The sequence below is a fragment of the Gracilinanus agilis genome, chromosome 1 (assembly GCF_016433145.1).
Source record: "Gracilinanus agilis isolate LMUSP501 chromosome 1, AgileGrace, whole genome shotgun sequence".
In the NCBI taxonomy this organism is placed as follows: domain Eukaryota; kingdom Metazoa; phylum Chordata; class Mammalia; order Didelphimorphia; family Didelphidae; genus Gracilinanus; species Gracilinanus agilis.
This window is the reverse complement of record NC_058130.1, coordinates 183,556,167-183,579,503: the sequence shown is the minus strand read 5'-3', so window position 1 is coordinate 183,579,503 and position 23,337 is coordinate 183,556,167. Positions and strand designations below refer to the sequence as shown.

General features: G+C 35.9%; 1 protein-coding gene across 2 annotated transcripts in view; it reads left to right on the top strand.

The window, feature by feature from the left end:
* SNX29 (sorting nexin 29) overlaps nt 1-23,337 on the top strand; it is a 714,032-nt gene that overhangs the window by 304,383 nt on the left and 386,312 nt on the right. For both annotated transcript variants that reach the window (XM_044659168.1, XM_044659176.1), the window contains exon 15: nt 14,364-14,470. In XM_044659168.1, the coding sequence (XP_044515103.1) occupies nt 14,364-14,470 (107 nt within the window). The remainder of the gene's footprint in view (nt 1-14,363; nt 14,471-23,337) is intronic.

Here is a 23,337-nt window from a genome sequence, read left to right as displayed (position 1 = left end):
GAACCGCTTCGATTGCAAGCTTTATACATTTAGACATCCCTCTAAAAAGAGAGATGCTGATCTATGAGCTAATATGTATAGATTGATTGCCTTGTTAAATGATCTTTCCTATTCTAGTAGCTTTAGGGGAAATAAAAGAAGGTATACATATTGTATTTGCCCTCCAGGAATTAAACTTAGAGAAAGAAGACCAATCCACTTGAAATAATCTACAAAGTTATAGATGATTAACTTCTAAAATATGTGGCAGAAATTCTTTCTTGTTTAAGGCAATAGGGAAGGTTCTCTATTTCTTCTCCTTTCTGTATTACCCTGAAAAACCCAAATGCTGTCTATACATTAAGAGGAGAATATATGAATTTCCTCGAGATTTTAATTTCTCTAAGCCTAAGGTTTATAGGTTAGCAACTAGTTTCTGGTTAAGGATGTATTGATACATATGTGTATACACACACACACACAGTTTCAACAGTCTATTTGATGTTAAGATATCTTGGTAGATTGTACTGTTTTTAAAAGGAGTATGTAGAACTGTTGTGAAGGCCAAATGTACCATTGTCCCTGCACCGCCCCCCACCCCCATTTCTGTTATTGTAGTTACTTGTTGGTTAGATTGTATGTGTCTAGAGTTTTATACCACAAACACTTTTCCATCCTTTGGATAAAGATGAAGAAAGATTATTTCGGCTGGCATGGCTGTTTGAATATTATATTTCAGTTCAAAAGTAGTTTTCACTGTCAAACTGCTTTTCACTCAGCACAATTTTAAAGTGTATATCAAAGATTCTGCTATTCTGCATCACATGAGCAGGTGAAAATGTGGTTTGTGAAGGGTGTGATGACAGTTCCGATTTTATAAAATAGTCTTTCCCAGCTGTATTTCTGCATGTTATATATTTAGATAATATCTCTTGTAAAAATGATGAGGCATTTAAGCAGGTGAGCAGATTTCTCTGGAAAAAACTTATGACAAGAAAACTGAAAGGTTAATGAGCAAGGGCGATTGATGGGAAAACCAGGGAAGTAAGACTTGTGGGCTCTTTATGTTTATCATCATATAACTGTAGTGCTTCTGGTCAAGACATTTCAAAAATCTTATTTATATACTTGTGTAGAATAAGAATGTGGTGAGTATGAGACTCATTTCTGGCTGAAGAGTCTGAGGTTCTTCTTCTTCTCAGTGGTATGTATGCTCAGTTGTCTAGTTGTTTGTATATTTCTGCATATGATATAGAGCAGTCTTTATTCTTTTTAGTTTCTTAATTTTTTTCTCTCCTCTTCCAACTTCTCCCCACTCTCCATCAGAGATAATGAATTATCTTTCAGATGATTGCAGTATCCTAGATTTAGAGCTAAAAGGGATCACTGAGTCTGATCTCCGCATTTTAGAGAATTGGAAATTGAACGTGAGTGAAAGGAGGAAGTGTCTTGCTCAAGTTCATAGAGTAGTTAATGACAGAGTCAGAATTTGAATCCAAATCTCTCAGTCAATAAACATTTGTTAAGTACCTACTTTGTGCCAGCTTCTATACTAAGTTCTGCAAATACAAAGAAAAACAAAATCATGATCCCTGCCCTCAAGGAGCTCATATTCTAATGGGGCAGACAAAAAAAAGTGTACCTTCAAGATGTCTATTTATCTATGTAGCTATATAATGTGAATGAAAGATACTTTCAGAGTGAAAGCTGTTAGCCATAAGGGGTGAGGAGGAAGTGGGAGAAAGGGCTTCTTTTAGAAGGCAGGATTTGAGCTATCTTTTTAAAAAGTTAATTAATTTTTTTCAATTACATGTAGTACCAATTTTTCACAATTGTTTTCTGACATTTCAGGATTCAGATTTTCTGCCTCTCATTCTTCTCCCTACCTGAAGGGAGTAAACCATCTGATATAGGTTATACCAATACTATATTTTTTATTTTTCAGTTACATGTAGAAACAATTTTTTGACAATATTTTTTGACATTTTAAAATTCAGCTTTTCTCCCTCCCTATTGTCCCTACCTCCCCTTTCCTTTCTAAGGTGGTGAATTATCTGATATATGTTATGCCTATACTTTCATATAATACATATTTCCATATTGCTCATGTCAAGATAGAAGACACATATCACAAATACAGTAGCAATTTTATGAAGGAAATATAGTGGAAGATGGCATGCATTGATCTGCACTTAGGTTCCAATAGTTTCTTCTTTGGCTATGGATAACATTTTCATCATAAGTATCTTGAGGTTATCGTGGAGACTTGCTTTGCTGGTAATGGTTTAGTCCTTCACAGTTGATCATTGTTAATATTTCTGTTACTGTAAGTTCTGCTGTTTACTTTGTTTCGTTTCATATAAATCTTTTGAGGTTTTTTTGAACTTTATGCTGTTTGTTGTTTCTTATGGTGTAATACTATTCTATTATAACCATATACCACAACTTGTTCATCCATTTACCAAGTGATGAACAACCCCATAGTTTCGAAATATTTTCCACTACAAAAAAGAGCTCCTACAAATATTTTTGTATGGTTAGGTCCTTTTCCCTTATCTCTGATCTCTTTGGAATACAGATTCTGTAGCAGTATCACTGGTATAAGACTTAAATTTAGGTTTTTATGACCTATGAGCATTATGACTATGAGCATTATAAAATAATACTGTGGTCACTGACTTTAAAATATTATAGCTTAAGTCAAAATGACTGTTAGCAGCTTTTATTTACAAAGAGTTGGAAAGAGTGAAAGTGGAAAAATGAAGATAAGAGACAGAGTCTTAACAAACCTACCAGCCCTTCTCTGGTGAAGTTGGGCTCCAGTGGATTTCCCGGTAATCCTCAGCCAAAGTTCCACCAATGCAGTCTCCTCCAAAGCCAAGGCAGGAATCTTAGCCACTCGCCCAGCAAGCCAATGCAGATTCAGGGAAAAACTCTCCTACAAAGCCAAAGCAGGAGTCTCAGCCAATCTTTCCAAATGCCAGGAAAGGAATGGTCCCTAGACTATGCTGGTCTCTTCTTTTATGCTCCTTTTTCCATGTTACTTCCTGCTCTCCTCCTCTTCACAGAAACCAATGGCAGGCTTTCAATTTGCCTAGCACTTTCCAAGGTGGGGTGAGGCAGTGGCCTTTGGAGGTGTGAGCTTACTCTAGTAAGTGACTTGTGAAGTCTCATACTTAATGGTAAATAGGGGTGCTTTGAGTTCTCCATTTGATTAGCTAAAAATAGACAGGGGAGAGTTAATCCTAGCTTCACAATCCCACCTGTGACTCTTTGGGAGACTAATTTCCCCAATGAATCATTTAACATAACTAGCTTATACCTCTAAAGATCTTCAAGCTAAAGGTATATACAATATTGTACTTTCTAAGAGGAAACTACAATAGTCGGAGATAAAAGGGAAATAGAAGAGGGAAAGAGAGAGAGAGAGAGAACAAAACCAATGTTTGCTAGGCACATTGACAAAAAGCCAGTTAGGGGGCAATCCCCTTTGGCATAAGTGTTTATATTCAGAATAAATATGTTCAACCCCTTTAGTTCAATCAATTACATCCCAAAGTTCATTCTGAATCTTCTGATGCAGTGTAGGTTTCTTTATGGCATTTTTCTCCAAACAGTTCACTTTCTTGATTTGAGGAGTTAGTGAGTTTCTTTTCTTGAAATTTCTCTCAAAATGTTTTAAATCTTGGATTTTACAAAAATTATGTGTTGGGTCAAAGGATATATGCATAGTTTTATGGTCATTCAAGTCTGGTTTCATATTGCTTTCCAGAATGGTTGTCTTAGTTCACAGTTTCAGTAACATTATATTAGTGTTCCAATTTTCCATTTTTCTCCTTCCAGCCCCATTATTTAGCATTTTCCTGTTTGGTCATGTTAGCTATCTGATAGGTGTAATGTGGCATATCAGAATTATTTTAATTTGCATTTCTTTAATCAGTAGTGATTTGGATCATTTTTTAATATGACTAGGGATAGTTTTAATTTCTTCTGAGAACTCATTCATATTCATTGATCATTTTTCATTTGGGGAATGCTGTGGTAGTCTTTTAAATTTCACTCCGTTCTTTATACATTTGAGAAATGAGGCTTTTGTCAGAGACACTTGCTATAAAATTTCCCCGCCAAATTTTCAATTTCCCTTCTAATCTTCATTGCATTGGTTTTATTTGTTCAAAACCTTTCAATTTTAATAAAAATTATCCATTTCATATTTTGTAATGTTCTCTGTGTCTTGTTTGGTCATGAATCCTTCCTTAAACTTTTCTATGTTCCCCGAATTTGGCCTGAGTCTTAAAGGAATCAAGAGATACTAGGAGGTTAAGATAAGGAGTCAGAGCATTTAGGCCTAGAGAACAGCCATTAAAAAGACATAGATGGCAGCTAAGTGGCTCAATGGATATAGAACATGAATTGTAGATGGGAGGTCCCAGGTTAAAATATGGCCTCAGATATTTTCTTGCTATGTGATTCTGGGCAAGTCATTTAACCCCCATTGCCTTGCTCTTGCAACTCTTGTACCTTGGAACCAATACTGTCTTCTCTTGGCTTTCTGAGGTTTGTACAATCAGTAAGTACTTTTCACTTAGGGAGGAAATGAAATTTGGCTTCTTGATTGCGCTAAAATTTTTTTTGCTTTGTTATTAGTGGGTTTGAGGATGCTGTGTCTTTTTAAGGAATAACTGAATAGTATGGTGCCATAAAACCCAACATTCAGGTGTTTTTGTTTTTTATTTAAACCCTTACCTTCCACCTTAGAATCAATACTATGTATTGGTTCCAAGGCAGAAGAGTAGTAAGGGGTAGGCAATGGGGGTTAAGTGACTTGCACAGGGTCAAACAGCTAGGAAGTGTCTGAGACCAGATTTGAACCTAGGACCTCCCATCTCTAGGCCTGGCTCTCAATTTACTGAGTTACCAAGCTGCCCCCACAACATTCTGTTTCTAATTCTAGGTTCACTTCCTTTTATTAAAGTTAGAAAATCTTTGAAGCCAGCTTTGAAATTTATGCTACTTTAAATCCTTGTCAAATCAAGAAACATTTATTTAAATGCTTACTATGTGCCAAGCACTATGGTAAGTTCTGGGGATACAAAAAAAGGGGGAAAAAGAAAAAAAAGGAAGGCAATCTTGTCACCCTGCAATAGACTCTCTCTTTCCCTAGAACTTGGAAATTTATTCAATAATAATTTAGACAGAAAAGCTCATTTGCTTTTTGGGTCATAAAATTCAAACAACCACAAAATAACCACTTAATTTCAAAGTACTTACCAAGGATCCTTCAAAACAGGTATGTCACACTGAGATGACTAAGAACTGGAAAGTGGTTTCTAAGTTTAAAAGGATATAAATGTTTTTACTAAAATTGGCAGCTTTCTGAACAACAATAACAAAAAGCTCCCAGAAACAAAGGATATTACATTTCCTTTGTTTTCAGTGAAACATAATTTTGGGTTTTGATGACAAAGCTTAAAGAAGAGATTTGTTGTTTTTTCCCCCAAATCAATCCCCCCGTCCCCCAAGAGCTTTTTCAATTTGCAGTCTGTCTTCTGTAATTATATCATCAGACAAGTATGGGAGAAAATTGACCAACTATTCTGAGTGTATTTAATGCAGAGAACATTGATTTTGTTAGAAATAATTAGAATATCAGCATTTTTGGTATTAATGGGGATAAAACATCAGCACTTTTGGTATGATTTCAATGATGTGAGTACAGATTGTATCCTATGCATGTCTTAGTAGAGAGTATTCATAATGAACGGAATGCAGGACTTAGGAAGATTTGTATTTGGATTCTGCCTCTGACACTAATTCTGGAACCATGTGGTAAGTTATTAAACCCTTTAGTATAATTTTCCTCCTCTGTAAAATAGATACCAATGTTCCATGCCTTACATTGTTATTATGACATTCAAATGTGATAATATACATAAAGTCCTTTGCAAAACTTACTATGCTTTTCATTATACATGTAAAATCTATTTCAGATTGTTTACTGTCCCAGGGAAGAGAGAGGGGAGAAAATAAGGAATAGAGGGAGAGAATTTGGAACTTACAATTAAAAAAAATGTTAAAAATTATTTTTACATGTACCTGGGGAAAATTAAAATATTATTAAAAGTCTTAATATGCTTTTTACAATTAATTTTCAACATTCATTATTTGGTGGTGTTAAAAGGAGTTTTTTTTTAAACCCATACCTTCTTTCTTGGGGTTAATACTGTATATTGGCTCCAAGGCAGAAGAGTGGTAAGGGCTAGGCAATGAGGCTCAAGTGACTTGCCCAGGATCACACAGCTAAGAAGTGTCTGAGGCCAGATTTGAACCTAGGACCTCTTGTCTCTAGGCCTGGCTCTCAGTCCACTGAGTCACCCAGCTGCCCCCTAAAAAGATTTTTCTTAATCTCACTCTGTCTCTTTAAGAGCAGAATTTATAAGGAAGGAATGAGTTGACATTTGGGGCTTTTTTTCCACAGAACTTTGAGGGAGAAGGAGTCTGGCTCTGAGGGCTTTTTATCCTCAGAACTTTGAGGGAGCAGGAGTCTGTGCCTCTGTCTCTCTCTGTGACAGGCAGTTTCACTATTTACAGTTGAGGAAGAAGAACTGCTTTAAGGAGATGTTAGTGATTAATGTTCATTGAATAGCTTAGGTAGAGAGATAGGAGTAGTGTAGGTAAGATAGGCCTGCTTTGTCAGGCAAGAAAAGATCCTGCCCAAGAAGGCAGTTAGATTTAGAGTTTCTTAGAAATTTTAGTATAGGATTTGGATTTTAGGCACAGTTATAAGATTTCAGAGTGATCATTTCACTTTCCTCCCTTCTATTTCCTATCCTAACTTGTCCTCAAAATAAATAAGTGTTTGTGGTTCATCCAATTGCACTCCTTTCTTGTATCAAACTCCTACCCCAAAATTTTAACCCTTCACAGTGGGTAACTTTCTGGTGATGAGCCTTTTCAGACTTTTTTGGACAAAAGACACATAGTCTGTTGCTGGTCTTGTAGTCAGATCTATTCCAGTCTGGCTAAGTCCTGCCAGAGATAGAGGCAGAAGGGTACAATTGAAAGAGTACTGGATTTGTAGCCAGGAGATTGGGATGTTTTGATTTACTTCATCTACATTTGCTTACTTGGTATCAGTTCTATGGCAGAAGAGTGGGAAGGGCTATGCAATTGGGGTTAAGTGATTTGCCCGGGGTCACACAACTAGGAAATGTTTGAAGCTAGAGTTGAACTCAGGTCATTCCAACTCCAGACCTCACACTCTATCCAATGAGTCACCTAGCTGCCCCTCAACTTACTTTTTACGTGACCTTGGATGTCCTCCTGTTTTTCCTCATCTATACATAACATTTCTACATATAGGAATACAAATAATTTGATCTTATTGAAGCCCTTAAAGAGGCAAATTTAAAAATACGAGTTTTCTTTCTTTCCCCTCTGTTTCTTATTTACCTTTTCATGTTTCTCTTGGTTTTTGTGGTTGGATATCAAACTTTCCATTTAGTCCTGGTCTTTTCTGTGCAAACTTGGAAATCTTCTATCTTGTTGAATGCCCATACTTTCCCCTGGAAGTATGTAGTCAATTTTGATGGGTAGGTGATCCTTGGTTGTATACCCAGTTCTCTTGCCTTTCTGAATATCATATTCCATGCCTTGCATTCTTTTAGTGTGGAGGCTGCCAGATCCTGTGTGATCCTGAATGGTGCTCCTTGATATCTGAATTGTCTCTTTCTGGCTTCTTGTAAAATTTTTTCTTTTACTTGGAAGCTCTTGAATTTGGCTATTATATTCCTGGCGGTTGTCTTTTCAGGGTTTTAGTGTAGAGGGTGATCTATGGATCCTTTCAATGTCTGTATTGCCCTCTTGTTGAAGAACATCAGGACAGTTTACTTGGATAATTTCTTGTAGTATGGTGTCCAAATTTCTATTAATTTCTGCTTTTTCAGGAAGACCAATGATTCTCAAATTGTCTCTTCTAGACCTGTTTTCTTGATCTGTTAATTTCTCATTGAGATATTTCATGTTTCCTTCTATTTTATTAGTCTTTTGACTTTGCTTTATTAGTTCTTGCTGTCTTGAGAGATAATTGGTTTCTTCTTGCCCAATTCTGGTCTTTAGAGACTGGTTTTCTGCTATAATCTTTTGATTTTCCTTTTAGATTTGGTCTATTCTGTTTTTCATGGTTTCCTGCTAATTATAATTTCATTTGACTTTTGGGCATCTTTCTCCAGTTGGGAGTTTCTGTCTTTTAACCTGTTAATTTCCTTTTGAGCTATTTCCGGCTTTTCTTGCCAAATCTCTTCCATCTTTCTCATGATCTCAGATTTGAACTCTTCAAGAGCTTGTGACCAATATTCATTTTTTTGGGAAGGTTTGGATGTGATTACTTGTTTGTTCTCCTCTGCTGTTTGCTCTGTTGTCTGGATTTTTTTTGTAAAAGTTATCGAGTGTTAAAGATTTCTTCTTGATCTTTCTCTTTGGATATTCTTGTGCATGGCTTGCCATTATTATTATGCTGTTTTTCTTTCTCAGTCAGAAGTCTGGGTGAGGCAGACAGGCTCTCTGTCTATCGAACTGTAGAGTAGTTTTTGCCTAAGTCACAGCGCAGTGCTTCCCCTCTCAGCTTTATCCTTGAGCCCACGGTTTGCGCTCTTTAGGCTCCTGGGGTCTTAAGTCTAGCTGTTCTCAGAGTCAAGCCTCCTGGTGGTCCCCTTGCTTGCTCCTCTGCCCGAGGCTCCTTTAATAGTCTCAGGGTGCTGCTTCCACAGTCATGCACCCCTCTGCACTGAGTCCCCACCCAAGGTCTGCATCTGCGCTCAAGGTCTGTGTTCAAAGTCTGCATTCTTTAGCCTCTTGGGGTCTTAAATCTTACTGCTCTGAGGAGCAGGCCCTGGTCTCTTCTTGAGAAGTCTTGTATATGTGGGTTAGGAGAGGTTAAGCATATTGCTTCTACTCTGCAGCCATCTTAACCCGGAAGTCCCTCTTTCCCTCATCTATAAAATGAGAAGGTTGGAGTAGATGAACTTTGAGCATCTTTTACTTCTCAATGTGTTGTAGAATCTTTGATATTATGAACAGAACCTCTTTTTTATCCTGTAATTAGGCATTAGAATAAGACTTTGATGGGGAAAATATTTGCTGACAAAGCGTACTTAACCATTAAGTTAATTTGCCTTCTTTTACATAAGAACCCCTTTTACAAATATCTGAAAACATTTTTAAGATTTGTGTGGTCTTTATAGTATATCCCCTATGCCCCCCTTCTTGTTTTTATTGCCTTCAAGGTAAGTTGAATTGGAAAGAGCAGTACATTTGAAGTCTGAAAAACTGGGCCCTGGTCTTGGCTCTGCTACTAATTATGAGTGTCAGCTTGAGCCAATCATTTTACTTCTTTATATCTTAGGTTTCCTTTTCTGAAAAATCTAAATCATAATGCCCACAGCTCAGAGGATTTTATTCTGAAGTTCTTTGTCAATTTAAAAGCCACTAAAAGTAGGCAAGCTACTTTTATCATCTTCAGATATTAACTTTTTCAGAATACTAGAGAATAACTTCTTCAAGAGAAATATTTAGCTGTATGTAGTAGTAGTAGCATAGTGTCTAGATAAAAACAGTGGGTTTGGGAACCCAAATTCCCTTGCATATAGAAAGTATAGTCTTTCAATGGAATACTGGAATGAATCAATTCACCCCTCTGGACCTTTGTTTTCTAATTTGTACATTAAAAGGTTTGGGACTATATGGTTTCCAAGGTCCTTTCTTATGCAACAAGAACTTCATATTTTCCTGTTAATTTTCATAAAGACTAGTTTAAAATCTGTGATGGCATAGCAATTCTGAAAATAAACCATAATTGTTATAGATTTAAAAATGAGTTTTGTTAGCAAATATTTTGAAAGATAATTTTTCTTTAATTTGGAAATTGTATTTACTGACAATAACAGAAAAGCATGTTTTTCTTGTAGGGTATTAAATTGCCACTCATTTGATTTTAGAACTAATACCTCTCCCTCAGAAGAGCTGCAGGTTTTTCTCCTTTATGTTTGATCAGTCACATGTTATTTGTATTTATTGTTTATATTCTACTTCTCTGACACTGTACTTTACTCAGTGTATGTTGATTGACATAGGGAGTGAAAACACAGAATACTGATTATACTCCTTGCTTATTTGTTGGACTCTAAGAGACTGAATTTTCTGAGAGTTTTTATTATTCATTCTACACATAATTAAATAGTAACAACTTTGTTAACATCTGAGATAAAACAGAAGCTTCTTACTAGAGAAAAAATAAACCAGTAGCTAAATAAGCCAGTCATTATGCACCAAGAGGTACATGAACTTAGATGTCTAGAAAGCATAATTTTTTATGTTTTATTTTAACCAAAAAAGCCGTAATGGGGAGGGGATAAGGAGAGGAGTAGGATTGGGCATTTTCTAATTTCATAAATAAATGCTCCAAGCTCCTAATACTTGTAACACATACAAAAACATTGGGCAAGGGACTAACTCTCTATAGAGTGGCATATAGTAGAAGGAACATTAGATTTGGAAAAAGAAGCATGGGATTCAAATTCCAGTTCAGTTATTTCAACACAATTCAGTAAACATTTATTAAGTAGCTACTATTGCATGGAAAAGTATTCAAATACAAAAAAAACTGGAAATAGTCTCTGCCCTCAAGGTGTTTGTATTCTCCTGGAAGGAAGGAAACATTTATTAATAGTGCCTACTGTGTGCCAGGCATTGTGCTAAGCTTTTTTTTTTTTTTTTTTTCAGATTCCTTGTTTGATCCTCATAGTAGCCTTGTGAAGTAGGTGTTATGATCCTCATTTAAATATCAGGAAACTAAGGTAGATAGAGGTTAAACGACATGCCCAGAGTCACACAACTAGCATGTGTCTAAAGTCACATTTGATCTCAGATCTTTCTTACTTTAGTTCCAGCACCATACTGTCTAATTTAAAGTACTTCAAAATAAGATAGATCTGTATGTACAAAAATATTGTGGTGGCAAAAATTTGGAAACTGATGGCATATCCTTTGATTAGGGAATGGCTGAACAAATTGTGGTATATGATGGTGATGGAATACTATTGTGCTATAAGGAATGAAGAATCGGATTATTTCAGAAAGAACTGGACAGACCTACCTATATGAACTGATGCAGAGTGAAATAAGCAGAACCAGGAGAACATTATACACTGTTCTAAAATACTGTGGGATGATCAAATGTAATAGACGTTGCTACTAGCAGCAGTGCAATGATCCAGGACAACTTTGAGTGACTTATGAAAAAGAATGCTATCCACATCTAGACAAAGAATTGTTGGAGTAGAAACTGTAATGCAGGATTGGTGCAAGTTCTCTTGCATTTGCAAATTCACCTGAGGCAATCCTGGCAGTTAGGGGAATGGAATGTTGACCCAGCAAGTCCCTGGTCTCACGACCAGACTGTTGGAGCTGGCACTATAAATTCCCCTGGAGAACCACCCTAGGGGTTCTGATTTTCCTTGACCTGACCCAGACATCCAGCTATCCCTTTGGACTCCCCCTTGGGCCCTTGAGGTGGGAATTTGGCTGGGAGGTGGGATGGGGGAAATTAGTTTACTTTGCCAGGCAGGGACACCCCTAAACTAGACCATCACCCTCATTTGTCAAGCTGATAGACCACTCTACATCAGGGCAGTGGAATTTATCCTTGGCTGAGGGGCTGGTTCCCTCAGCCTGACCTTACCTTCTCAGGCCCTCTGCCAGCACTGGCCAATTACCCTTAGTAACAGTTTCTCCAGACCCTAACCCTCCTCCCTCAGTCTACCCTTGTGTTTAAATAAACCCCTTGGCCTTATTCATAGAGCTTCAGTAATTCATTTATACCATCAACTAGGGCCAGGGGATGAAGAGGAGGAAGATAGCTATCCCTTGTTTTCCTGAGGGGGCTAGATGAGGCATCCATCTTGTTGGCTTCCAGTTTCTCACTGGCAGGGAGGGGCTCCTCACTCCTCACCTTAAAGGAGCCTACAGACAACAGGGAGCCTGACTGTCATTTCAGCTCAGGCCCACACACCCCTGGCTCTCCCAAGTCAACAAATACTGCAGTGATAGTCTCCCTGCCCGGAAGACCCATGGGTACCACCAGCCCCTCTATTATAAGCCTTCATAGCCCTATTGTTTATTTATTACATCATGTAGAAGAAAATATATGATTTTTTTGCTTATTTGGGGTTTTGGTTTTAAAAGATTATTCTATTACAAAAATGGATACCATGGAAATAGATTTTGAGTGATAATGTATGTATTACCCAGTGAAATAGCTTGTCAGCTCCAGGAGCGGGGAGGAAGACAACATGAATCATGTAACCATGGAAAACTTTGTAAATTTGTTACTGGATTAAAATAAAGAAAAGTTAAATAAGACAGAAGAGCGATAAGGACTAGGCAATTGGGGTTAATCGTCTTGCTCAGGGTCACAAAGCTAGGACATGTCTGAGGCTAGATTTGAATCTAGATCCTCCTGACTCTGGCCTCACACTATTCACTGTGCTACTGAGCTGACCCCACATAACAGATTCTTAATAAATGCTTGTTAGCTCATTGATTGATTGATTTGTAGTGCTTGAATTAGGGAGGGAAGAAACTAGAAACAAGGAGGTCTGTTTTAATAATGTACTCACAAGCACTTGAAATAGGGTAGCAGTTGTGTGAATGTAGGCAGTGGGGCCCATGTGAGAGGTATAAAGGTAGAAACTGATGTAATTTGGCAACTGTTTGGATATGGGCAAATAAGAAAGAAAGAAGAGTCAAGGATGACTCTGAGGTTGAGATTTGCAGGTAACTGGTAGGATGGTAGTAACCTCCATAAAATTAGGTATGTTTTGAGGAAGAATAAGGTTTTTAGATATGTTAATTTTCAGAATAATACTTAATGTTCTGGTGGAGACATCCTCCAATGCAAAATTGGAAGTCAAGAGAGAGTTTTGGTAGGCATGCTGATTTGGAAGTCCTTTGCATAGAGATGATAATTAAATCCATGAAGGTTGGTAAGATCACTGAGGGAGAAAGGATATAGAAAGAAAAGATAATAATGATTGAGGGCAGAGACTTGGTAAATGACCACAGACTTAGAGCATAATAATCTAGCAAATGATACTGAGGTGGAAATTTTAGACATCAGAAAGGGAACAAAGAGAAAGCATTGTCAGATAAACCGTGGGAGGGAAGAATTACCTAGAAGGAGCGGGTAGTCAGCAGTGTAAAAACTGCAAAATGGTCAGTTAGGATGAGGACAGAGTAAAGTTCATTGCACTGAGAAGATCTTTGGCTGCCTCAGAGAGAGAATAGTATTAACTGAATTGTAGTAATAGAAACCAGTTTAATAAGACTTGAGAAGTGAATGGAGAGATGGGAAAATAGATGGATCAAGGCTAGCTAACCCTGTTTAGAAGTTTGGTGTTGATTTAATCTCTCTGGGCCTTTTTCATTAATAAAAAGAGTTAGATCTTTAATTCCCTTTTTAGATCTAAGTTCTTTAATTAACTAACATAATCCTCTGACTTGTAAGCAGAAGAGCTGAGCAATCTTTTCCTATCAATTAAAACAGTTCACCTGGTTTGCGGCCTCTGTTTCTTCATCTGTAAAATGTAGATAACAGGACAGTTGTGAGGATAGAGTGAGATGAAGCATATTAGATTTGTTTTGTAATTGTAAAGCACAATATTAGCATTTATTCTTATTACAGATAGTTTCTTTTAAAGCAGAAGCTATTTTCAAATGGCAACTTGGGAGAATGTGATTAAATAGTTGAAATTATTTTCATTATATTTTTCGATCTTTATTTCAAAAATAACAATTCTAGAAGTTTTCATTTTGAGATTTTTATGGTGTAGTGCCATTTCTCAATAGCTCTGTATAAAATTTATCTTCCTCCCCCTTTCTGTTTTGCATACTCCCTCTCTTTTTTTTCTTTACAGGCCATATGATTACCATATGTAGTAATCACTTCAATGGATTGCCTTTTTGATCAAGGAATGGGAACATTCATGAGATTAAAGGATAAAAGTGAATATGTATATGTATATTTTTCATATATACATATTTTGTCAAGGTGATAGATATTTTTCACTGGGAATAGCAAGTGGTGCAAAGATTATCGCCAGGGTTTCTTACATTTGTCCTCATAACAACACTTACAATATTTTTTACAGCTTGTCATTCATATTATTGTACTTGTGTGAAAAATTTGCTGTTATAGTAATTAGCAATTGTGATTTTAAAAAGAGCACTCTCTCTAGAGAAGCATTTTGGAAAGAGATAAAATGTTTTACTGAGAGTATAATTTCCTAGTAATGCTAAAATATTCATGCAATGTCTTTCTTTTTCTAAAGTTGTGCCAAACCTTTGGAACATTGATGGAGAGGTTACGGTCCCTGAGCAAAAGCCTGTAGAAGTCAGTGAGGAACTAGCAAGCTCCTATGAAAGAAAGCTCATAGAGGTAAGAATGTTGGGGGTCTGAGAGTCTCCAGAACAAATAATCTTATGGTGAAAGGTGGCCAGTAGTATGGATGGTTACCTTTGAAAATGTGGAACTAGTGGTGGTGGTGATTTTAAAAGGGTTTGCTCTTTGGGTTTTTGGCCCTAGGATCTACTTTGCCTGAATCTAGGAGGGACCTTAAAGGAAAAAGATGACTTAAGAAATAGTGCAAATATTAATTGATGTATTAACTGGACTTCCTAGGATATGAGTTCTGAATGTGACTTGAAACTTTAATTCTTTTCTCATAGTGAACCAGTTTCATCATTCACTTTTCTGAGCCTTCATTTAAAAATTTTTAATTTTAATTTTAATTTTTTAAAATTTTAATTTAATTTTTATTCTTAACTTAAGCATTGAATTAAATGAGCATTTCCATATATATTGTAGAACAGCAAAAGATTGTACAGGAAACTATCTTCATTGCATAGAACTTGCATTTCTTTTTAAGAATAGAATAAATTTAACATGCTCACTTTCAAAGCTGTCTTGTTTGTCTATGATGCCTTCATTTTCTTAGCTTTGATTAGTAGGAAAGATACTTTCCTGATATGCTATAGGGAATAAGTAATGGTGGAAAGTTCAGTCCTTATCCCTGAGAGAATTTTTAAGTGTTAAGGAACTTTAAAGAATATATAATTTGATTGGAAATTTTACTTATTTATTTGCAAATGATGTGAAATAGAAATTCTGAATGATAGTGATGATTCTGGGGTTAGTTATTGGTGGCTATGGGTTGTTTTCATCCTTCCAGAATAGGTTCTCCCAACTTGGTGATCATTAGGAAGTGACACTTCTAGTAAAATGAGCTGGATGACTAGTAAAGGAGCCAAGAAAGATTCATAAGAGAATCTTAATATTCTTATAGATTTACTTATGTTTACTCCTAAAGTGGCATTTACTACCCAAATTACTTTTTTCATTATTTTTTATTTTTTGAAAGTTTTGTCAGTAATGTTTTTTATATGAATAATATTTCCATTACATTAACCCAGGACTTTTTTTGGCTGAAACTTCTAATCACAGCTTTCTTGAATACCTTCTAGCAACTTTTTAATTGCTCACTTCTGTAGTTTTATTAATTGGTCAATTGACACAACAAACTGCTTAAACACATGCCAAGTATTGATTTAATTTTGTATGTATCAGAAAAGCAAAATAATTGGTAATATTTTATTTTAAATTATGTGACTGTTAAAATAATTCTAAATTTGAATTACTTGCATATGATCCATTTCAATTGGGATAGTGTGAATATGAACATATAATCTAAATATTTGATTAAATTTTGACTAACTTTAAATCCAGTTTTTGGAACTGTTAACCACAAAACCAGAGGTACACCATACTGCCTATTCCCCCATGGGGGGGGAAAAAAAAAAAGCAAAATCACATCCATCTTTGATGCTCTAGGATTATGAGTTGCTGCTTTGCTGCCAAGTGACAGTGAAAACTGCAGTGGAAAAAATTCAGGCTTGAAGAGTATGCCTAATAATACATATTGAGTAGTCAGTTTGCTGATCAGAAGGGAGAGTGTCCTGCTTGTTTGGCATTCTCGACAGACCACCTTTTTTTTTTGGCCTGAAAACTGGAAAAACTCAGAAGAGAGAAACAAAGGTAAACATGGACAGATGAGAGAATAAAGTGAAAGAGATTAGTAGTGATAGCAGCAGTAATTTAGTGTTGGGGGTAGCAGGGAACAGAGTGTCTAGTAATTATGGAAAATGTGATAGAAGGTAGACCAACTCTTCTCTTTAGAGATTAGTTATCTATTTCCCACTCAGCAGTCACACCTGAGGACACAAAATTCTATACTTTCATTATTTGAATGTGTATGGTTAGGGGTTTGCAAGGAGGCAAACCTCCTGGTCTTTTGTCCTCCTTAGTAAGCCTTAGGTAAGCTGAATCCATTCTAGTAGTGATTGATTCTCAGGTGGCAGCCCTTTACACCAAAGTGGAAATGATTGTAACCCTTTTAGGGAGTATTTGGTAGGCAGATGTTGTATGGTACAGAAAGCACTGAAATTGGAGCCAGAAGATTTGGGCTGTGTCTGAACTCATCCACTTCTTATTGTAACCTTGAGCAAATCCCTTAATTCCTAGAGCCTCATTATACTCATCTACTATGTGAGAATAATGATGCTATGAGGCTTGAATGAAATATGATGTATTTATAGTACTTGGTAACCCTTAAGACCTTTTATAAATAATTATTTTATTTTTATTACCATTATGAATTTTAAAAGAGGGCCATCTTAGCTTAAATTAATATTTAATTTACAGAACTATGGGGTGAAAATTTTTCAGTAAGAGGTTCTGTCTCAGTGCAGCTTGTCTGTTGTCCTTCTCTCTCATACTAGAACAGCATTCATTCTTCACTATGGCACTCCATTAATGTAAGATACATGGTTTAGTCCATTTCTGCTAAGGGATTATTCTTTTTGTGTATTTATTGCAATTTTTATTAAAAAAGCAATGAGACCAACACTATAACTTTGAAATTTTTGCATAGGTGGACCAATAAATGGAATAAATATTACAGCTTTGCAATGATACTAAAGTTTTCTAGCCTCTAGATAAGGTTTTATTTGATGCATGATATATTATTCTCCATACAGGTGAATGGAACTTGCTATTATTTTGTTTTTTCATATTTGTTTTCTCTTGTTTGTATGTCAGTAGTCAGGAAGTATGTATTTGAATTTGTACCATTTTTACAGATACTTATATAGAGAAAAAGAAACTTCTTTTGGTCTGGAACTGGTAATCAGAAGTGAACATGGTAGATCAGTAGGCTACAGATCTTTAGGCTATGGATATATATTATGAATTCACTGACTTCTGGCATTTTCCCCTTTTGCTTTGATTTCCTGTTGACTTTGATAGGAAACATGGTTTTGGTTTGTATTATCCATGGTGAATTCTGGTGTATGTAGGGATACCAGTGTTGTTAAAGGCCTTATTTTTGGTGGTATGTCTGGATTTCATTTCTTGAGAAAGAATAGATGAATGCCCTCAGAGAGACACTTGGAAAATGATCTAGTTCTCTTTTTTGGGGAGATAGATAAAAATACTTATAATTATAGTGGCTGGGATTCAGCTTTTCAGGCTTGCACTATTTTGGGCCCTTTTTTATAATTGCTTTCCTTTTTGAGGCAGAGAGTGGCTTCTGTCAAAGCCTCTTCCATGCTCCTAGGAAGAGTTACCTTGTTATGATAGAGAAGGGATTAGAGGATTGAATATGGGAGGCACTGCCCCTTCTGGGTGGAGCTCTACTCTTAAGGCATACTTGGTAAATGTATAAAATGGTTAAATGTGAGAAGTAATATGGATGAATTGGGCTTAGGTCAGTAGTACCTAGTGTACTGGGCCTCAGTGAAAAATTACTGTGATAAATTTTTGCTCCCAATCAGATAGAATACCCTTTCCAAATGGGAAAGGGCCAGTGTAAAGGTCAGAAGCAGGGTGCATGGAAAGCAGGATTTAAGAAAGACAGAGGATGGTAATGGAATTAAGCAAATTAAATTAATTAATGAGCACTTATTATATGCTTATCATTATGTGCTAGGCTCTGTACTAAGGATTAAGGATATAAAGGAAAAGCAAAAACAGTTCCTGCCTTCAAGGGGCTTACATTCCTAATAGGAGAGACAATACATCTGAACCAGAACATTAGATACATACAGAGTAGATAGGTGATTACTTTGGAAGGGTTGGCATTAGCTACAACAGAGCAGAGAGAAGGGCAGGCAAGGGTTCCTGGAGAAGTTGGCCCTTCATTTAAGTCTTAATGAAAGTCCAGGAGTCTAAGAGTCAGAGGTTGGAAGAGAGAGCATTCTTTGAATGGGGAACTGAGAGGGCAAAAGCATACATGGAACTTGTGGGTTAGGAACAGCAACTGCTTACTTCAGCCTGTATCAGTTTATATAGTTCTCCATGCTTCTCTGTATTCAGAACATTTGTCATTTCTTACAGTACATATTCATTTTGTTTTTACTTTTATGTTTGAATTTTTAAAATCCTGAATTTTAAAAGAATACTTCCTTCTTCAGGAAAAACAACAAAAAAATGAACCTTTAAATTGGCATGTGTGTAACTAAAATATTTTACTTGTTACTTTCAGAACTCTCTTGCTTGTCTGTGCTTCCACCTGTTCTTTTCTTCACATTAATAAAAAAATTACTGTCTCACCCTACCCTCTTTTTAAGCATCACTTTTTCCCAACCTCAAGAACCCATGGCCCACTGAATTAAAAGTCAAGAGTAATAGGGAAAAAGTCTTGTAATAAGGATGCATAGTCAAACAAATGAATCCACATAATGATCCTGTCATGAAAATGCATGTCTTTTTCTACATCTTATTTCCATGATCTCTCAGTAAGGAGTTTATAATATGTTTTGCCATAGGTCCTCTGGCAACATGATCAATCAGAGTTCTTAAAATATTTCAAAATTGTTTTAATGTTGTTTTCTTTTTATAATTTGTTTTTATGGTTTTGTACACTTCATTCTGCATCAGCTTATACTGCTAGGATTTTCTGAAATTGTCTCTTTTGCTATTTCTTATGGCACAATTATTTTCCGTTATATTTATATGCCACATTTTGTTCAGCCATTCCCCAATCCAAGGAACCCTCTTAGATTATTATTCTTTTATTTTCTTTTCCCCTCCTGCTTTCAATCATTGCTTCTATTTTCTGTAAAGCTTTTAAAAGTCTGTTTGTCAGTGAATTCTGCTCTTATGACATTTGATGTCTTCAGATAATTACTTTTTCTTCTTCAAAAAAATCTGGTTTTGTGTAGTTAGAATTTCATTTTTGAGAACCTTAAATTTCTCTTAATCCGACTTTTCCAAGTAAAATCTTGGAGTATGGGTTCCTGCCTATCCTTTAGCTGATGCTCTGAAATCTTTCTTCCCCAGAGAAGACAGTACTTGTCAGCTATTTTCCAGACATTTCCCCTCATTATTTATCATGATTTATAATACAATCATCATCAGTGTTTCCCAAGATTACACTATGGTAACATGTTTTTTATTGGTTAGAATCTGGTCCCTTTGTAATTACTTCTACCTAGTGAAGCATGAAATTATTGACAAACAAATTAAGAACTTTTCACACTGTGAAGAGCATTGTGCAGTGGCAATGTAGAAATAGCTTGTGAAGATCCAACTAAGTCATGATTATCTTATGTAGATATCAAGATGGTTAAAAGTCCTTTAATTTTCACTGTCTTTGGAAGTCTTTGAGATCTGATTTCAGAGTTTGTTGTTCATTTATACCTTCAATTGGGACAATGCTCATTAATTTTTTATACCTATATGTTTACCTTACACCTGCTGTTTGCATATTTTTCTCTCAGTGTAGTATATTATACCTATAAGATTATTAATGCTATTTATGTCATGTTAAACATAAAATGTGTAGGAATGAAAAATGTTTGTCTTTTCTGTGTATATGTTTGTCTCTCTGACATATGTACACCATTTAAGTTCAATTTCCAAATCTTAAATAGTTATTTCAGAATTGTTCTGAAAATTTTGTTCATCATGAATTTCAGAGATTTTTCAACTCTTAGAAATGTTTTGCCCATCAGTTTTAAGAGCTAATACCAATAAAAATTTATGTTGGAATAATTTTTTAAAATATAAAGTTTAATATTTAACTTAGGTTATTCTTTGTAAAATTATGGAGAATTACATATGGTAGAAAGAAAACTGCATTGAAAGATAGGACTTGCTTCTAATTTTGTGCCTATCACCAGCCAACTATATGGCCTTAGATCACTTAATTTCTGTGGTCCTTTGTTTCTTCATCTATAACAGGGGTTGGCAACCTTTTTGGCCCTGAGAGCCATAAACGCCACATTTTTTAAAATGTAATTTCGTGAGAGCCAATACAGTCTCACAGTACGTGCTCCTGTAACAGTGCACTGTAACAGTGCCTGAAAAAAATTGACTTTATGGCTCCTGCAGAAAGAGCCATATCTGGCCCTCAAAAGAGCCAGATATGGCTCGAGAGCCATACGTTGCCGACCCCTGATCTATAAGATGAAGTTGATGGATTATATGATTTCTTAGATTCCTTTCAGTTCTAACATTCAATGAGTCTATGTCTTTAAGTGTGCCTGCTATTTTAGAAATATTCCTCAATATATGATTCTTAGGGGTGTGGAACAATGATTTTAATAGTTTGATATTTTTTGTGAAATAAGTTTGAAAATTATTAGAAAATACTTCCAGGTCAAGGATTATCTTTTGCCTTTCAGTGTATTCTTGCCACTCGGCACTGTGCCCGACACATAGTAGTTTTTAACAACTGTTAATTCATTCAATCAATCAGTCAACATTTATTAAGTGTCTCCTATGTTCCAGGCACTGTGCTAAGCTCTGGGGATACAAAAAAGAGCAAAAGACACTCCTTGGCCTTAAGGATCTTATAATCTCATGGAGAGGCTTATTGACTTACTGAAATCACTTAAAGAAGCTAAAACCATTCATTTCACCAAATTGTTAATAGAAGCAACATGTTTTCAGGAAAAGAATATTGGACTTGAGAGTCAGAAGCTCATTAGCCCATTTTTACTCCTGCCTCTGTGATTTCATGTCCTAAGGCATTTCTCCTCAATAGGCTTCAGTTTCCCAGTATGTAAAAAGAGGTTATTGTATCAACTGATCTTTGAGTTCCTTTTCATATACTTTATAGCTCAATGACTTTGATGTAGAACATTGAGTACATTACAACAGAATAATAGGTCCATATTGAAGTTTCTTGGCTGTTAGAATATTTTCCTTGGGAAAAGGATTTTCACAAACATTACCAAGCTTTCTCTCAAATCTTTCACAACCAAGTTCCTATCTTAATTTAGTCTCCAGATGCTGGACCACTTTACCTCTAGTATACATTTTGAATCTTTGTTCTTTCACTTCAATTGTTGATATTACAGAGAAATATTAGACTTTTTGTAGGAACTGTTAACTTATAAGGTATGCTTATATCTTTAATAGTATTACAAGCAATAGGCAACAGGTTATTTGTTCTACCTAGCTGCTTCTTTATTATAAAACAATGCCCCCCAAATGAGTTTCTTTTAAAACTTTTAATATATTTCAACAAGCTCTTTGGTTCCTCAGTTTCTTGAAGGAGGGAGGGCAAGGGGTTTTTGGTTTCTGAATCCATAGGTATCATTTGAATCAGTTTTTCTCCTCCTCAATATATTGTAATATAACTCATTAGTTCTAAGAGCATGTCAAGTTTTTAAAAAACATACATGTATGACAAAAATCCCCAAAATGTACTTGGTTATTTTTAACATTATAAAAGAATACATACTGGAGAACAAAAGGAAAAACAAGATATGTAAGAACAGAAACTAAGTTCTGGTAAACAAATATATTGTAGGAGAGCTTTAAGGTAAAACCTTGAGTCTGGACAGGTTGCCTTTGTCAAGAATGACAGGTTCCCAGTGGAAATGCACATTGGCTATGGGGTGGGGAGGACCTGAGGTGGGGGGGAAGGTGAAGGGGAAAGTAAGAACATGAATCATGTAACCATGATAACTTTTCTAAAAAATAAAAATTATTTTAAAAAAATTACAGGTTCCAATAGCTAGCTTAAAAATAAAAGAGATTTATTAATTTGAAAATAAGACAAATGGTTAAATCAAATGTAATGGCTGAAGGTGGCAGAGCAGGTGGAATGCTGCCTCCTAGAGGATATGTATTCTGGGCTTTATATATCTTTTCAACAACAAGGCCTATGTGACTAGAGATAGAATGATGATGGCATGTTAATGGATCTCTGGAACCCAAGATTGGTCATGTGGTTATGTCCTATGCCTCAAAGTCAAAAGGGGGTGAACTGTTCAGTTTAGAGGATAATCAGATGTCAGGGATATAAAATAGATGCTTATCAGGAGTAAGCTGGGAGGTGCCTGTCTGTGCTCATCAATAATGAGGGGAGAGGCCAGAGGGGATCTTTCTCTTAGCTCAAAGTCACCTTCCCTAGCACTGCAGGAATGCAAAGAAAAATGAATCTTTTATGTACTCTCTGACTTGGGACACATTCTGGGGTTTTGGGATCTGTAGGGGTAGTCCGTATCCCCATGTCAAATGGACATGACTTAGCACAGTATTTTTTTGAGTGCCTTTGGCTTAAGCTTGGCCTTTGGTTGGCAGTTCTCTGCAGAAGAAAAAATATCGAGGCCTTTCTGATTGACTTCACTGTTCTCTGAAGTCAGAACCTAGATGGAAGGCATCTTTGGCTGTGGAATAAGAGTGGAGAAGGTGGAGAGATCTCTGCACAGAACACTGCACTTACTTTTAGCAATTCAAATAATTGCTTAAGTTTCTTAAATAGATTCAGTTTTTCCCCTAAGAGATTCTCATTTGAGGTATAGTACAATTGTAATTCAGTGTTTGTGCTTTTCCTTTGTTTTGCTCTATTTCTCTGAAAGATATATTGTTCTATCTTCAGTTATGGACAGTATTTTTCTTTTTTTCTTTTCTTTTTTTTTTTTCCTTATTAAAGGCAGCAGCATCTGAGAGTTATTGTCCTCTTTAGCTAAATCTTAAACTATAGGTTAGGATTTCCTGGATTCGAAGGAATTAGCATTTCCTTCTAGCTCCTTTGAAAGATTATTTCTTTTAGATACTGGGAGGTTTCTTATAGACCATCTGATCTAAAACTCTTTTTTATGATGGAAAAAAGCTATTTCAGAGGGGTTAAGTAATTTACCTAAGATCACACAAATGGCAATCATCAGAGTAGGGATTTGAACTCAGATAATCTTTACTTCTGGTTGACTTTGGCTAATTTCTGTCCTGATACC